At 51.9% G+C, this 18079-nt stretch overlaps 1 protein-coding gene across 1 annotated transcript; it reads left to right on the top strand.

Annotated features, from left to right (window-relative positions):
• Positions 1-4373: 4373 nt before the first annotated feature.
• SLC25A37 (solute carrier family 25 member 37) lies at positions 4374-16538 on the top strand. The gene is made up of 4 exons (XM_082072446.1): positions 4374-4668; positions 11271-11499; positions 12703-12759; positions 13316-16538. The coding sequence occupies exons 1-4, from the start codon at positions 4453-4455 to the stop codon at positions 13834-13836; spliced, it is 1023 nt and encodes a 340-aa protein (XP_081928572.1). The 5' UTR covers positions 4374-4452; the 3' UTR covers positions 13837-16538.
• The last annotated feature ends 1541 nt before the right edge of the window (positions 16539-18079 follow it).

Raw genomic sequence — 18079 nt, 5'->3', positions numbered from 1 at the left:
CCATGCGAGGGGTCAGTGGCAGAGGAGGATCGTCCCCAGCTCTAAACAACAAGCCAGGATTTTCTCCTTTCTTTCTGGTTGTAATTTTGCTAAGTGCTAGAAACAAGGCAAAAATAAATCAGAAGGGCTGTAGCCAACCCCAGCAAACAAACCCCGTGGGATCCTTCCAGCCGCCTCTGCCCAGTGCCACCAGTCACTCCCGGCAGCACCACCAGCATGTGCTGCGCCTTCCCCATTGTTTCCCCAGGGCTTCAAACTAGAAAGGCAAGTCGATGAGAAAAAACTTGGGTCCAGGAAGTAATACAAAAGCCAAGCTTAATTATACACATTGGGTATTGCCTCTCCCTGTGCCATTCATCCACGGAGCGAGGCAATGGTAAATTAGGTCAGGTTATGTGAGCACTGAAATAAAACCCACAGGCCAAATTCCTGGTGTCCACACCTCCTTTACCTCCGAGGTTGCATAAGTGTCGACATATGCTGGATCTGTCTGCGTTGCTGAGTTTTCAGATTTCGGCTGTTTTGGTGTAGGAATAACCCCGCAGCATCACTAGGGCTCAATTCTCTCTAATTCAATTTGCATTCGTGTTCATGGCTCTCAATGGCATCAACCTAATACGCTGTGGTTGATGTGTTACATATAAACGCTGGCTATGAAACAAATAACTTGGTCATCTAGAGTGGTGCTTTGGTGAATTGAAGCAAAGAAAAGATGCTCTGAGTTTGTACCGGAGCAGGATTAATGTTCTGGGTGCCTGATGTTCTGATATTAATCCACCTACCGGCACCTCGCTGTGCTGAGCAAGGGCTTAAAGCCAGGGGATGCTTTCCACGGATGCTCTAATAAGTGGGTCAGTCCACCCCGAAGACAAAACAATACCCTTTGGTTATTTTTATGGTGTTTGATAATATAGAGATGAAAAAACAACTGGAACGCATTGTGTTTCATAGAGCTTGATATTCCCCTGCAGCTGCTTCTACCATAAAATGCACCCGGGAGGGCAGGAAAACCCAGGTTGGTGTCAGAAAATCCCTTTTCCAGGGTGTCTTCTGAGCCTTTGACCTAAGGATGGTTTGGGGGCATGAGGTCCAGATTCACTATTGAAATTGTTTTGAGCATTTCTAAGGAGGGATGGGGCTGGTGGTGGCCAAGGGCTGGTGTGCCGTGGTCCCTCTTCTAAAGTGAACACTTTACACCGTGCCATAAACAGGTGCCTTTTCCTTTCCACGATAGAATATACAACTACCTGTCATTTGCTGCTATGTGGCATCGTGCTGCGGGGGGTGAAGTTGCGTTCTGTCTCCTCCCCCGAGCTGGCAGCTTGTGAACAGGATAAACCCCCCCAAAACACAAGGTGCTTGAGAACTTGTAGATTTGGAAAGCGCAAAAAAAAAAGCAGACGTATCTCGCTGGATCTTGCAGATAAGCCACAATTTCTGCGGTTCCCGGAAGGTGGACACTCCTGCGTTATCGACGCGGGTGCAGCCGCCGTGTCCTGCAGCTCCTGCCTGGCCAAGAACCACGATAAGCACAACTGGATCCTCCTGATCAGCTGGGGAGCGCCCGGCAGATGCTCTGGGGGCTGCAGCCGCCTTCTTTGGGTGGCTTATGGAGCATTTCGCTTCGTTCTGCAGGTTGTTTCTCATTTCTCATTACATTCGTGTTGCATTTCTGCTGTGCAGAAGCCCCATGAAGAGGGTTATACACCAGACCCGTGGGGCTGATTCATCATTTAGCTGCTCGCAGTGATGCAACGCACGTGCAGATTGCGGCGGCGCATTTCGCATCGACTTGTCGGTGTGTTAATATAAATGAGCGTGCTCCGTGCAGCCTGCAGCCAAACTGTGCTTCTAGCGGTGCGAATGGCTTTGCCCTGCGCTGCTTCTCTGCCGTGATGGGGTTTGGGGCTCGGGGAGCACCCAAGGGACCCACAAACCCCAGGGGAGCTCCGGGGTGGGATGCACCGAGCAGTGGTTGTGCCCTGGGAGGCAGCGAGGGAATCGTTGCGCAACACCGAGTGGTTTTGTAAATGGAATCGAGTTCGCTCTGACGATGACTCTTATTTACCATGCCAAGCACGGATGGCAGGAAACCACCCAAGAGACACAGGCTGTTCCTTTTCCCGCCGGCGGGATGTGTGATGTGACAAAGCCACAAGCCAGACCAGACTCCCTGCCCTGTTTTCCCTCCACAAATGATGAATATTTTTGTCCCTTCTTCACAAACACAGGGAAAATGCTCAGTTTGTGCATCTCTTGGGCACCTCTGGCTCCCAATGCCCCAGGGTGTCACCAAGCAGGGGCAGAAAGGAGCCCTTAATTCAGGTTAAAATATAACCCGTTCCTACCTGGAAACAGCGCTGTATGTCAGACTGATTCATACCAGGGAGCAAGACCTAAGACTGTAGGGGAAAGGGCTCATCAAGGTAAGTGACACTGCAATTTCCCCACCCTCCTCGGCGCTGCCGAGGGAAGATCAGCTGCTGTTGACTGTTGTTTGTGGAGTAGAAAACCGAGATAAACTGCGTGGGGCAATACTGGAAAGTGTTTCTCTCCGGGTTTTAAAGCATCTGTTTCCTTGAATAAGGCTGCCTGACGAAAAGGAAGCTCTTGTGCCCGTGTTTGATTTACGCCTTGCAGACGGGGGTGACCAGCGGGGAGGACTCTGCTGGAATTACGTGGGTGCACGTGGCTCTCCAGCTCCAAAATGTCATTTCAGCTGGAGAACACAGTGTCAAACCATCTGTCAGCAACGTGTATTTTGTTTAGTGTCTTTGGGAGGTAACAAAGCTGTGATAATCCAGGAGATCCTGCTACGGGGGCAAGATGAGGGGGAAAGGAAGGAGAGATGTAGCGATCGCTGTGTTCACTTCCACATTGTTGAAGGATTTGGTCTGATCTCTGCTTTCTCCAGGTTTTGGGACTGGTTTAATGGGACAGCGTGATGGTGAGGATGAGAACGGACCAGGCTTTTCTTGCCTCATGTGCGTTCATTTCATGGCTAACAACAAAGCCACTTTATTTTTTGGCTTTTTTGGGCCCTCGGAGGATGGTTTTCTTACTTCCCAAGGCTCAAGCAGCAATAAATTGCTTTTGCATTATCTCAGCGCTTCGTGCAAATGGTTAACCTTGATTCCTGTACATGCTACGCAATGCCACCTTCCCAGCAAGGTCAAATTCCAAATCATCCTTCAAGGAGGAATGAAATGAAATGAAATGAAATGGAAAGTCGGGGCTGTTCCCGGAACCCTGGCCCATGAAGGCTCTGCCTCCATCTCTTTGAGTCTGGTCAAATGTAATTGGTTTGGGCCGATTTTGTGGTGGAACAAAGAGATAATCCAAAATACAGGGGAAAGCGGAGGTTTTTGGGAGTGCAGGGCTATGGGCTGAGCTTATTTCTCCTGCAGACAGGAGATGTGGCGAGGGATGGTGGTCCCTGCGGATCCCATCATCCCAAAAAGGCTTTGCAGGGAGGGGCAGCAAACTCTGCTGAGCCCTTCCATGGGCTTTTCTTGCCCAGGCCAAGGCTCAAGCCCACGCAGGGGGGATGATGTGGTGTCTCATCCCCCTGCCCTGGCCATGCAGGGCGGGGAGATGGGAGAGGGCACTGGGCTCAGGGTGAGCCAGAAAACCCCAAAAAGCACAACCAGAATTAAATCCTATTGGAGGCAAAACGCCTCGGGGAGAAAGTGGCGGCAGTTTCGCACCCCGACACCCTGCGGGGCCGGCCCGGCTGCTGCACGGTGCCCCGGGGGGAACCCTGAGCCCCCTCCTGCCCGCGCTTGTGCTTGCCCGGGGACACACACACAAGTGCGTGCCTGGGGGTGTCCACTTGTGCAAGGGGCACGGCGCTTGTGCAAAGGGCACAGCGCCTGTGCAAAGCGGCGCAGTGTTTGTGCAAGGGGCGCAGCGCTTGTGCAAAGGGTACATCGCTTATGCAAAGGGTACAGCGCTTGTGCAAAGCGGCGCAGCGTTTGTGCAAGGGGCGCAGCGCTTGTGCAAAGGGTACAGTGCTTGTGCAAAGGGCACAGCGCCTGTGCAAAGCGGCGCAGTGCTTTTGCGAGGGCCACAGCGCTTATGCAAAGGGTACAGCGCTTATGCAAAGGGTGCACCGCTTGTGCACAGGGGCGCAGTGCTTGTGCAAGGGGCACCGCGCTTGTGCAAAGGGCGCGCTCGTACGGCGGCGGGACGAGCCATGCGGCCCCGACCCCGCCGCCAGAGCCAATCATACTCCTCCACCCCGCCGCCTCCACGCCGCCATTCGCCGACGTCCCCGCCAATCTCCCTTCCGGGAGACGGCCCGTAGCGGTGCCGCGTCGCGATTGGCTGGCGCCCAGCGGGGCGGGGCGGGGCGCGGGCGCGGCTTTAAAGCGGGGCCGGGGCGGCGCGGGAGTCCCGTGCAGGCCCCCCCCGGTACCCACCCCGGGACCCCCAGACACCGGCACCGGGCGGATGGAGCTGAGCTGCGGAGTGGGGGGCAGCGCGGCGGCGCCCCCGGGGCCCGGCCCCCCACACCCCGCCTCTGCCGCCGCCCCCGCGCCGCCTATGGAGGGTACGGAGGAGTACGAGAGCCTGCCCAGTGGCGCCTCGCTGGGCACCCACATGATGGCCGGGGCGGTGGCGGGTATCATGGAGCACACGGTCATGTACCCGGTGGACTCGGTCAAGGTGCGTGGATGGGGGGGGGTGGGATCTCCGGGATCTGCTCTGCCGGCTGCCGGACTCGGGGGGTGTGTGCACGGGGGGCGTGCAGCGGGGTACCGGGGGTGTGTGCACGGGGGGCGTGCAGCGGGGTGCCGGGGGTGTGTGCACGGGGGGCGTGCAGCGGGGTACCGGGCGTCTGCGGGGGTGCATGCACGGTAGTACCGGGGGCGCACGGGGGGGTGTGTACGGTAGTACCGGGGGTGCATGCCCGGGGTACCGGGGATCGTGCCTACACAAGCGGGAGAGCCCTTGCGGGGTGCTGGGGGTGCGCAGTGGGGAAGTGTGCGAGTGTTACACGGGGCTCCGGGGGGGTTGTATGTTCTTGGGGGGAGCAGAGTTGTGCCAGGAGTGTGCGAGAGGTGCTGGGGGTGTGCAGGGTGCCTGAGGTGTCACCCCAAGATGCTGGAGCTGTGCGCCCACCCTGGAGCCGTCCCTGCAGCCCCTCGGGTGCCGTCCCGGTGTCCTCGGCCCCGGCGAGCTTTGCGCAACCCGCGGTGCAAAGGTGTGCGCTGGGCCCTGCAGCAAGCAAAGTCCTCACCCTGCTCCCCGCGATGCCACCCGTGTCCTCCAGCGTGGGGCTGCAGCCCCCCAGGCAGCTCTTCCCTCCTGTAGCGTTGGAATCCCAGCCCGGGAGGGGAAGGCGGGTGGGACAGAGCGGTCGGTCTGTCTGTCCGCACGCCAGGATGGCTGCGAGTGGTGTGAACCCAACCGCACGTGTCACCCCAGCCGCATGGGAGGGTGGCTTTACCAGGGTTATAAAGGGGATCGCGTGGCTGCAGATACGTGGAGGGGTTGGTGGGTTTTGATGCCGGGACTAATGAGTTTTGTCTTGGTGCTGTCGAGTGCGCACGAGGGAAGACTTCATGGTGTCGCCGACGCGGTAGGAAGCATCGTAAAGGGTATTTCCTCCCTCTGCCCTACCAGTGTGCTGCTCTGGAGGCTTAAAAAATTGAAAATAAGGTTGGGAGAAGCCCAACGCTCCCAATATTGTATTACTGGCCCTGACAGATCCTCCACGCTCCTGTGTTTTCCCTCTGGGTCTGTGCCTGCTGGACCACATAGCAGGGTGCCCCCGAGGGTTGGGGTCCGTGCCCACCCCGATGCCTCCGCACCGGCTCCTTTCGCAACCAAGCCGGCGTTTTCTGCCAAGTCACGGTCGGAGCAGTGTGTCATCACTCCGGACTTCACGGCGTGGTGTGTTGGTTTTGTTTAAGAGGGCATTTCCTCTGAGGGGAGAAGGGAGAGAGGGAGAAAACGAAAGTCCTGCCCGGTTTCCCAGAGTGGGAGGTGCTTTTTGGGAAGGTAAAAGTGCTCGTTGCACTGGGCAGTGAGTTCTGTGGTTGCCAGCAGGACGATACCTTATGCTGGGAATAATCCTGCTCAGCAAACTGCCTCCAAGTGCTGGGAAGCACATAAAACACTCAGGCTGTGCAAAAGCTCCTGCGGAGCCATGGCCAAAGTCACCCCATGTGTCAGGAGCAGGGGGAACATTGGAAGTTGCAGGTTTTGGGTGCTGCTGCTGCTCTGTCTGCTGCGGCAAAAGGTGAGAACTGACCCCAAAAAGGCGCTTTGTTTTTTTGTAATGGGAGTAACTAAACACTGCTTGAGCTTCAATAGGAAATGTGCTGCTCTCCTCTCACGGAAAAACAGCAAAACTCCTTCCTTAGCCTGACTTTTTGGGTAATAATTCCTGGGATTGGTCATGGCCGTGCAGAGCTCATGGAGGAGGTTTATGGGGTTGTGGATGCTGCAGAAAGAGGCATTTTGGGCACCTGGCTACATCGTGCCGTAGAGGAAATGTTTTGGTTCCAGCAAGTCATTTCCTCTCAAAGAGAAACCAAAAATACGTTAATTTGGGGGATTGTTTGCTCCAGACACTTGCACAATGGCTGAGCTGGCCGGGGTCAGGGTAGGGCAGGCTGCGGTGCCGGTGTCCTGCACCGAGTCGGGGCGAGCGCTGAAAACTGAGCCCTACGGACCTCTGTGGAGTTCATAGATACACCACTACATCATAGATACACCCGTGACACAGCGCAGAAAATGCACAGAGATGCCTTTGGTGTTTGTTGGGCGACACATGCTGGGGTGTGATGGGAGAGGGTGTAAATCCATGGTGTCTGTGCCCACGCACACCACGGTTCTGCTGTAACTTAGTGTTGCTGGTTGTATGTGTATTCTGCAGCAGTATTGCTATTTTTTTAGAGGGGAAATGCATATAGGCTGTGTTTTACCAGCTAGAGCTGCATCTGGAGGCTTGCGATTATCTCGGGTTTGCTTGGTGCCTTTCCTTCCCATCATTTTCCTTGTAATGCTGAAGACCCCCTTGCAGCTTCACCCTTAACTGCACCTTGACTTCTTTCTTTCCCACTTGGTGCTGTGGTTGTCAGAAAACACTGGCTTGAAGTGTAGATGTTTTTAAACGAGGTGTTTCTCATGTGCTGGGGCTTGTTTTGTTCTGTAGCTGCTGCAAACACAGCTGTCCTGGCAAGCCTGGTCGGTCTCCACGTTAACCAGAGAGATCAGCATCTCAAGGACTTGTTGGGGAGTTTCTGGAGGACTCCCCTGGAGCCTCCTCTTGCTTGAGCCATTTGGTGGCTTTTCTGCAAGGCTGTTGGAGCTGCTTTCCCGAAGCAGGTAAAGTAGCTGCCTTGAGGATGTGAAAAAAGGCTCTTGTCCTCATCTGGAGACTGGAGATGTGCTGGGCTTGGACCTCCCTTCCTTGCAGAGGATGGCGGTTGCATAAATGACCAAAAGTCCTTGTTCCTCCAGCGCTTCTTCATAAAACCTGAGCTGCTCCTAACTAAGCTGGCTCAAGTCGACTTTGTGGACACCGTGCATCATTCCTAACTGGTGTGAGAGGTCCTGTGCTGGGATGGGGCGAAGGGCAGGAGAAACATCTTGCTTACATTTGCGATGCCAGGGAGGGGAGCGGAAAAGAGAGGAGAAGACCGATGGGGCTTGTTGGGTGCCATGGAGCGGGTGTTTTGGTGGCTTCACCTTCGGTTTATTTAGACTTTGGGGTTAGGGCCGCTCGCCTTGGCTTGGGTTTGGCGGTGGGAGGTTCTGCATCCACCCATCTTGATGCATGTCCAGGGGAGCAGCTGCTCCTGTTCCAGCTGATAGTGTCGGGCTGCTGGAAAGTCACGGTCAACCCATCTGGCCCCACAATCCCCTCCCATGGGCTTCTGCACACACAAGTGGGTGCCACACCAAGTGCGTTGCTTGGCTGGGGAGCTGCGAAACAGCCCGGCAAAATAAAAATGCAATAGCGAAGCCTTCTCCAGATCTGACCCATTCACTGCAGAAATGCTGCTTATTTCCTGGCAAAAGCATATTGTGTTCTCCCTGCCTTTTGTCAGCTGCGGGGAGAGCGGGCTGGTTGTCTGTCACATGAACGGGCAGGCTGAACTTTGGGAACGCATGCGATGTTCAGAGGGGAAAAAATACCAACAAAACAACACAAAGGCAAATTATATCCCAGCTTGTTTGTACAGCGGCGTGTCAAATCGGTGACCCTTTGCGAGAATATGCAGAATTAGGGACCTGACTCTTGTTAGGAGAGCCTTTCTGGATAGAAAGCTGGGTGCTCTCCCCCAAACAACAGCCATGAAGACGGTGCTGGTCCACAAACAGCAGGTAACCTGGGGAACTTGAACTTGGGGCTTTTGGTGGTGCCTCTTATGCCCAAGCTGAAACCAGGACTACCGGGATGCTTGTGGTTGTCGCTGCCTTATGCAATGAGGATTAATCTAAGTAGGTGGAGAGGTATTTTTTGGCTGATTAAGAAGAGGTGGGGGAGCTGCACACTCCAGATAGGTGACCGGGCTGCAGAGCTCACAGAGCAGCCCTGTTCACACCACGATAAACCCATCCTGGACAAAACCCAGAGCTGAACCTGTTTGCTGAATCTCTTGCATTGCAGGAGATCCTGGTTTTGCTCACTCCTTAGGCTGTTTGTCCTGTTTGTGTCCACAACTCTAATAAGAGGAGGAAGCCTGTGGGCCAGGCTGCGGTGGTGGTGATGCAAACTGCATGGTGGTAACCTATGAACAGTGCTGGGAATAAACCCAGGGGCTCAGAAAAACCCTCCTGTGAAGGCAGCAACGTCCCTGAATTATCTTGCAATTTTAAAACGGGTTTTAAGTCCAGCTCGCAGCCTCGCTGAGCAGGTTTAAGGGTTTAAACACCTCCCCAGGTCTCTGCACTTTCCCGTACTGTGGATGTTCATTGGGAGGGGTGGGTACAACAGATGCTTACTACCCATTTTGGGGCACGGTGAGAGCTTTGGAATGGCTTGGATGACCAACAGAAAAATAAAAATGATGTATTTTTGTTATTTATCCACTCATGTGAAAGCCGCTGATTCACAGTAAGGGTGGGGATACTCAGGGTCAGCACCATGTGCTTTGTTTCCGCACATGCCAAGCCTGTAATTTATTGCTCCACAGGAGCACTTATCCCTCATTACCTGCCTGACAAAGTGATGCTGCTGCATGCTTAAAATTATACCGGCTTCGAAGGCATCCCAGCAATAGACCGGGGCGAGATGGAGATCTCCTGGAGGCTGCCTTCAAGTTAAAACTAGCAGAGCAAAACACAACCAGCAAAACCCTATGGCACACAAAGCCCAGCCTGCGGGGCTGTGCTGAGTCACGCTGGCCGCGAAACGGCTGCCGGGACATTCCGGGGGCATCGGGAAATCCAGCCCCTCCGCATGAGCATCCGCGGGGCGGGAAGGTTGCGAGACCCTTAAACCTGCTCAGCGGGGCTGCAAGCCGGGTTTAAAACCCGGTTTAAAACAGCAAGATAATTCAGGGGTGTTGCTGCCTTTACGGGAGGATTTTTCTGAGGCTTTGGGTTTATTCCCAGTGCTGTTCGTAGGTTACCAAGCATTTAGTGCTCTGAAATGGGAGGCTTTGCTTGAGGCTGCCAAATTCCTTGTTGTAGGTGATGGCTCGTCATGATCACCACCTGATGCTCAAGTCTGAAATTCAGCAAGCTGCTGAGCTAAGCCACTTGGCACACGTAATTCCTATGTGACTTTTCTAGAATCTTTACTACAAATGCAATGATTTGTTTGGCTTAGCCACACATATTGCATTACTGCTTTTGTAGCTCGGTTTTATTATACTGGGTTAAACTCCTGAATTCAGCTCTAATCTCTTCCTTGGTCTCAGAAAGCGCATGTGAAAGTGCCATTCAGTTTCCACTAACTAGAGTGATCTGGGGAAACAAAAGGTCCAAACCTGCAGCACTTTTATTGACTTAATCGTGCCTGAAAGCTTATCTGTAGTATTGCCTTCTGGTTAATTACTGAAGTGAATTAATAAGCTTGAAGGGATGTGTCCCCGAGAGGGAGCACGGAGGTGACACGGACAGTCCTGGCTGTTGAATCTCTGCTGAGGATGGAGCTGCTCGTGTTGCTTTGCCAAATGTTTGGGGGAGACTTATTCTGCACATGGGGCGTCCCAGCTCATGGGGTCCAAACCTCTTAATTGCAGTTCTTAATAAAAGAGCGTTAATTTGATGGAGCCTGTTACACGTCGCTTAGCTCTCGTCTCCTGTGGTTATGCCTTTTGCCAGGAGCTTTGTGTGTTTGTGTTTCGAGGTGTGAAACCACCTCCAAAACCTGTATCTGTTCAGGCCATTTTTGTTGTGATGGGCTGGACCAGACTTGGGGGCTGCTCAGCATCCCGATGCTCCAGGTTTACTCGCTCTCGCTGGGATGGTTGTAAAGGTGGCGTCATCATTGCAAGGGCTTTGAGCCTCAAACAGGCTAAAAGAAGTAACTTTTCCCACGGTGCATAATTAAGGGATGACAATGAGTTTAATAAATAGGACGCTTTGGATGCCAGAAGCTTCGCAACCTTCAAAAATCCGTGGAAGAGAAGCCCGTTGAGGACTATTGAACGAAGCTGCGGATGGAACCACTTATTATAGCTCAGGAACCTGGTGGGAGGGAAGATGGGGTGAAGGAGGATGGGGGTGAAGGGCAGCCCAAGCCATTCTGTGATTCTACGATTCTGTGGGTCACTGTGCAGAACGGGGTGGCCTTTACCTGTCTCACCTTCTATGGGGGGGTTACTGGTACCCTGTTTTTCCTGCCTTGCCCTTCTAGGAAACTTGTTTCCCAACCGAGCAGTCTGACTCCGAGCACCAAGTGTCAAAAGCAGCTGAGCAACTGCAATAGAAACAAGCCGGGGCAGACACGGTGTTGTAAGCAAGAGGCAATTACAGACCTAACTGTATTTCTTCACCGGAGTCTTTTGAACAACGGCGTTACCTTAATTCCTTGTACTTTCCCTGCGCAAACAAGAGCAGAGGTTACACTTCCCCCTGAGCGCTTGTCTGAGCAGCCTTGTAACATTTTGGTGTCGCAATGGGAGCGTAGAGTTAATTTTGCTGGTCTGGCAGGCAAAGCGTGGATAAAGTGCCGTGGCCCCGGCATGGGAGCGAATTATTGACCCCTCTAATGATCTTGGAAGTCTCTTTAACTCTCTATGGCTTGTGCTTGTTGCATTAAAGACGGGTAACTGAGGCGTCTCCCTTCGTGTGCTTTGTTGCAGACACGGATGCAGAGCTTGCAGCCGGACCCCAAAGCCCAGTACCGGAGCGTGTACGAAGCTCTGAAGAAGATTGTCCTTACAGAGGGTTTCTGGAGGCCTTTACGTGGGATTAATGTCACCATGCTGGGGGCCGGCCCTGCCCACGCAATGTACTTTGCCTGCTATGAAAAAATGAAAAAGTCTCTAAGCGATTCTATCCAGCATGGAGGAAACAGCCACTTGGCCAATGGTATTTTTGGGGTTTTATTCACAAAAATAGCTTGCAATTAACAGCCTGTCCCTTGCTTGTGGCATCTTTTGCTGTGCTCAGCCTGTAAATACCTGTATGGGAGGGATGCAAGATGCAAATGTAGCCCCAGGGTTTTGCAGGTCTCAGCACCCGCTTTGTGCGCCCTCCAAAGCAAAGTCTAACCTTCTGCACTATATCTTTAATATCAAATGAATCTAACACAGGTCATCAGTGCGTTGTAAAGAGGCGTTCAGATGCAGGTGCAGCTTCTGGCGTTACGTTGAAGGCATCATCTAAACCTCTTGAGGTCTGCAGGGCAGGTTGTTCCATGCATCTCCAGCATGGTGAAGGGCGCTGCATCCTTATGTCCTCGCATGTTTTCTGAAAGATTTTGCTTCCACCAGGAAGGCTTTTGCTTTTAGATCCAGCAATTCTGCTGTAACAGCAGAAACGCTCAAACTGAGCCGGGCTGTTACAAAAGGGTTTGTGCAGAAGACACTTCTGCCTGGTGTTCGACGCGATGGAATCTGCCGTGGCAGTCACTTGGTTTAGCTCCACCAACTCATTTGAGGGTATATAATATCCTTTTGGCTTGCTGCTTTTTGCTAGGAAGGTGTGTTTGCCTTTCAAGTAGCTACAGGCTTTCAGTCCCAGCAGGAAAACGAAGCGCTGTGTTAATGAGAAATGACCGAAAGTCATTTGGGCAAGAGAAAATTTGACATGGAAACCTACATCAAAGGACAAGGTGTGGCTGGAGGGGCCCATCCTAGAGCCAACTGCAGAATCATTAACGGCTGGCTGGATGTTTGCAGAGTCCACGCAATTAGCGTTCAAATGGATGAAAATGCCTAATTACGGATGCGCTGAGCCGGTTCTAAGCGTTGCTCACCTCTCGGTCCAGCGCAGGTTGAGCGAAGCCGGTGGTGTCTTGTGTAGGCAAAGCCTTGTGAGTCGCTGTCGGGAGTAGCAAAGCTGGGATCCTGTGGAGCGGATCCTGGTTTCTGTTGAGCTGCTCGGGGTGGTTTTATGTCTGCTGTTGGTGCTGGATGCTCCCGTGGGTTTGTTGTGGAGCTGGTGGTACCGGGATGCTGGGGGCACGTGGGGTCCGGTGCCATCGGCTGCTGCCTCCGCAGATATCGATGCCCACGCAACCCTATGGCTTCTGAATGTTATTTTTTTGAAGGTTGCTTTTGTTTCTTGCAGGTATAGCTGGGAGCGTGGCCACGCTGCTCCACGACGCCGTGATGAATCCTGCTGAAGGTAATGCCCTGCGCTGACTACATAAATTAATTGACCTTTTGCGTAAGTCAGTGGGAGCTGTTCCATGTCATTGGGGTCTGTCACACTTCCCATAGTTATTTAATCACCTTTCTGCCCTTGTCCTCTTGGTATACCAATTTTTCCACACAAGCTCTGCATCCTTACAGATGCATCCAAAAGTCCTTATCAGGCTGATATAATGCCTTTCTAGAATTAAAGGTGCCTAATTAGGCTTGAGGAGAGGAGTGCATTAGCCTGTGGAAGCGGAGAGTGGTGGGACCAGCTCTCACCTGCTTCTCTCGCTTGTTGCGTTGAGGTTTTTGGGGGCAATGGGCAGGCTGAGGGAAGCAGAGGGTGTAAAATGGTGAAATCCTGTCGATAGGGAGCTCGTGGCTGCCTGATTTGTTGTAGCAGATTGGGGTTGGCAGGGGAGGTTGGCTTTGGATGGTTGGGACTTGGTGCTGGGTGTTGCAATGACCAGGGAAGTTGTGCCGTGGCTCATGAGTCGTTATGTCCCCGTGTCTGTCCTGCCCGGTGCCGTCTGTCCCGCGGCCAGTGGTGAAGCAGCGGATGCAGATGTTCAACTCGCCCTACAAGTCCGTCCTGTCCTGCATCAGGACAGTGCAGAGGACGGAGGGATTCGGTGCCTTCTACCGCAGCTACACCACCCAGCTCACCATGAACGTCCCCTTCCAGGCCATTCACTTCATCACCTACGAGTTCATGCAGGAGCAGATCAACCCCCGCCGGGACTACAACCCTCGGTCCCACATCGTCTCCGGTGCCATCGCGGGGGCCGTGGCCGCCGCCGCCACCACCCCCTTGGACGTCTGCAAGACCCTGCTCAACACCCAGGAGAACACGGCGCTGAGCTCGGTGAACATCAGCGGGCACCTCTCGGGCATGGTCAACGCCTTCAAGACTGTCTATCAGCTGGGGGGCGTCTCGGGGTATTTCAGGGGGGTCCAGGCGCGTGTCATCTACCAGATGCCTTCAACAGCCATCGCCTGGTCCGTGTATGAGTTCTTCAAGTACTTTCTCACAAAGCACAAGCTGGAGAAAAGAACATCCTTGTGAAGGGACTTGGTGAGGGTGGCTTGGAGCCCCCGTGTCCCCTCTGGGGCTCTGCCAAGGGACACACCAGCTTGCTGGGGTTTCACAGCTGACAGCCGCTTTTCCCTCCCCAGGGAAGATTAAAGTGGTCCTCAGTCACCCCTTCCCCCTCCTCGCTTAAACAATGACATAGTTTATAAAGACTTATAATAATATATCTATTTAATAACTTTATTTTGGAGAAGTGAAATTGCTAACTGATATTTTTCTCGAAGTTTGAAGATATAGCTTACTCCTCAACAGAAGGCTTAGGTTATACAGCCTAGGCTGGGATTTGTTTTTTTACAGCAAAGATGCAAAATATCTTGTCACAGAACTTACTTTTTATATAAATATAAAATAGATGGATAATGTTTATCCTTTATTTTTCTATGTAGGCGTTTGGGTTGTTTTTTAAATACTATAACAGCTAAATGCTAAGCTGTTGAAGAAGGGATAAATTCTTCCATCCTGTGTAAGGAAGACAGAAAAGCATTTATTTTTATAGCCAGATTGGCTTTAATTATACAGCATTTAGCCCCCAGACAGTGGCCTGGATCCTCTTGTGGGTGTCAATGTCCTTGGTAGCCCCTTGAGACTTGCTGGGATGGGGGAAGGAATGGGGACACCCCAAAATACCCGGTCGCTCTGTGGGGGAGAGGAGGAAACTATCAACTCCATTTTTTTTTTTTTTTACAAGGAGACTCTTTAAAAAATATATAGATTTTAAAGAAGAATATTTTTTTGCAAACTTTTGTGTTTTAAAGGTACATTTTTAATGGTGTGTGATAGCTGAACAGCCTTCATCCTCCCTTAATTTATTCGTACTTCTTTTTCACTAAGGCCCTGATCCTGCTTATGGGAGCAACCGTGCGCATCTCGCTGGCTGGGGGGGTCGAAGCCTGGGGGGCACCAGAGCTTCTGTTCACAGTTGGGCTCCTGGGTCGTGTCCTGGCAGCACCAAACCAGCCATGGGCAAGTCCCACCTGCAGAACCAAAGCCACCTCCCGGCCCTTGTTTGACAATAAGCTGCTGCTCGTCTATGGGAGGAGGAGAAACAAACAGCCTAGAGAGGTTCCTAGTGCTGTAGGTTTGGTTTTAGCTGCGGGATGCTGAGCTTTGTGCCTGCTTGGGATGGGCTGCAGCTTTGCTGCGTGCCCTGCTCCTCCTGAGCATCCCGTAGCATCCCCAGGTTCATCCTTTAGCCAGTGACTTGGGTGAGCAGTAGCCAACAAGGGGATTTTAGGGACCTGGACATGTAAGTATAAGTTCCAGGACACCACTTGGCAAATCTCCATCATCCCTGAGACTTGCCAGCAGCTTGTGGAGATGCAGCTCGGGGTCCTGGGGGGGTCCGGCAGCTTTTTGGGCTGGCACGTGTCCCTGGAGGTGTCCCCTCAGCCGGGCACGTTGTGTAGGATGACACTAAGCAGAGCTAATCCTTTTGCTCCGTTATTTGGAGAAGGTAAATCAAAGAGCACCTCTCCGGGTGGTGTTGCGTGTGCCTTGTGTAAATTAACCTTGTACCGCTGAGAGTGGTGAAAGGAGCTTCTCGATGCCTTTTTGTCACTTAAATGGAATTAATCACTGTGTCAAATGCACCCTGTGTCTTAAAAGTGTACGAAAATTGTAAGCTTGAGGCCGCTGGTGTTGGTGGTGTGGCCAGAGAGAGCCCTGGCCCTTGGGCTTCAAGCTGTCTGTGAGCCTTGGATGTCTTTTTCTATTGACTTTAGAAACTGGAGAATCACTAACAGGAACCAGAACTGCACAAAATATTTCCGTCAGGGATGGGCATAAACACTTAGGTGAAAATTTTGGGTCACTTTAATGTTAAAGAGGCAAATTGTAGCATAAGGTGGAAGGCGACAGCTTTTCAGTGTGGCTTCGGTAGGTTGGAGTCGCACTTGGCAAATGGTCCCTAGTGCATCATCCTCTTCCTCCGGTCGCTTAGCTTTAATATTTCTGACTTCTGGGAGAAATTAGTCTCCTAATTGGAGTAACCTGTGAGTAGCTGGGATGTGAAGGATGGACTTGCCGAGGGGACAGAGCTGGTGATCATGGGTTTGGCCATCTGAGCATCGTACTGGGATGGGGATGCAGCATCCCCTTTTGGTCACTAGCCAGAAAAATGTCCTGAGTTTTGAGCACATAATTATCAACCAAATTTTCTCGGGAACTTGTTCTTCCTCAAGCTGAGGGTGGGTGAGGAGCCCTTGTATGTTCACAGAGCTCTTTGCAGGTTCCTCCGACCAAACCAGCCTTCCCATTCTGCAGCTGGAACGTGCCCAGCTGGTCTAATAACTGCAGAAGTCTCATGTGTTTAAAATGCTCCGTGCTGTACGTCATGCTGGATTCCTCAGGCGAAAGCCCCGTCACCAAAGCCGTTGCTCCTGGTCTCTTCTACGTTTGCATTTGAAAGTTCTGCTGCGGGTCTGAAGTTGTATTTTAACCTGGTATGTGAAACATGTACTGCTGCTTCGTCTGCAACAAACGCACATATTATTTAAGGGGGAGGATGAGTAATTTTGTCTGCAGTTCTTAATTTTTATTATATTTTTTTGGCCTGCCTTGGAATTTAATGTGTTTCCTTAAACGTGTATTTAACAGTGCAGGAGTTCGTTTGTGAAATGCTGCTACAGTTGTACCACTGGAGCTCAAGGAAATAAAGTGTTCTGATTTGTTTTGGGGTTGGTTGTTGTTTTAGGCTCACGTTTGGCTTTCTGTAGCAATACATGGTGGGATGGTGCCTTCTAGTGCTGCCTCAACACTTGGCAGGCTCAGGGGGCAGAAGAAATCCCTTCGTCATCACACTGGAGATAAACCAGCCCTTCTGGGAGGGGTTTTGCAGCCTGGCAGGCGTTGATGTCTTTATACCGGGTTTGCGTTCCTCTAGGAGCCGCTGGAGAGGTTTGGAACGTGCTCAGATTGCCAACGCGCTTGGAGATTTGCAAAGCGAACCCACGGAGCGGGGCTTGTTCAGCCCATTCCCACCTGCAAGGAAAGTGAAGGCCCTGGGGGGACCTTTGCTGAGGTTTCGCTAATATTTCCTGCAGAATTGGAAGGGGGAAACCCCAGAAGATATGAAGCTGCTGTAAATCTTACCTTCCCCTTCAATAAAAAAAAATACCCCAGAACGTTTCCACTAGGAAACCTGGTTCTTGCATCTTTTCCTCCTTTTCACCTCTAAAAACCTGGCAGAACCACAGTCTGTGCCCAGTCTAGCCTGAAAACCAGGTTGGGCTAAAATCACATTTCAGCTTACCATGCCTCTCATTTAAAGAGCCCGAAACTCCTTGGTGTAAATCCCCAGCCTTAAAGATCCACAGCTGGATCTGAAGGATTATTTGGGGAGCAGCCTCGTGTAATTGCCACAAGGGGATGGAGCGGGATGGGTTTTGTTGAGGAAATGGCAGGTTTGGAAGAGATGCTGATCCGGGGGTACTGGAGGGGCTGATTCTCAGTGCAGATTCACCTAAAATCCTGAAGATGAACTTGTGTTGGGATGCAGCCCCTCAGCTGGAATAATAATGATAATTACAGGGTTTAGCAGCAAACACCAGCATGGGGAGTCAAACTAGCAGATTCAAAGACTTTCCTTTTCTCACCTATTCTGCCTTTTCTCTTTTCCTTGTTTTTTATTTTGTAATGTTTTTACTGTCAGTGAGAAATGCAGAAGGTGCAATGGACCATCAATGTGCGGGGGTCTCACCCAGCAGATGAGCTGAAGAGACAAGATCAGCAGATAAAGCGCTATTTACACTCAGCACACTGTTTGTGACAGGTTTATATTTGCTTTCGTCGTGGAGTAAATATTTAACCCCCTTCCCCTGTGTAGTAAACGTGTCCTGAAAGGTGGGGTATGTCACATGCTTCATGCACACCTCTTAAACACTAAATACTGGTTTATATGAAGGCTATTGAGCATCCCTACATTTCTCTTTATCACAGTCACCGTTCAGCTCCATCTTATTCTCAGTGTTCTCACAAGAAGTGAGAAATGGCCCTAATATGCGTCCGCACAGGAGGGAATTATTGTGCCCAGCTGCTGTGTGCTCCCAGGTGCTGTGAGTTATCCCATTAAACCCAAAGCTCTGAGTTAACTCTACCCAAATAAAGGAAAACCACCTAGGAAAAGTAAAAACACACAGAAAAAGCCTCTGTGCCCTTTGCAAGGTGCCCTGGGAGAACATTTCCTCACCTGAGCAGAGATGTGGCCGTGGCCCTTCAA

This window comes from Streptopelia decaocto, assembly GCF_964273445.1.
Source record: "Streptopelia decaocto genome assembly, chromosome: 25".
NCBI classification, from domain to species: Eukaryota; Metazoa; Chordata; class Aves; order Columbiformes; family Columbidae; genus Streptopelia; species Streptopelia decaocto.
The sequence above is the reverse complement of the archived record's forward strand: the minus strand, read 5'-3'. Positions and strand labels throughout refer to the sequence as shown.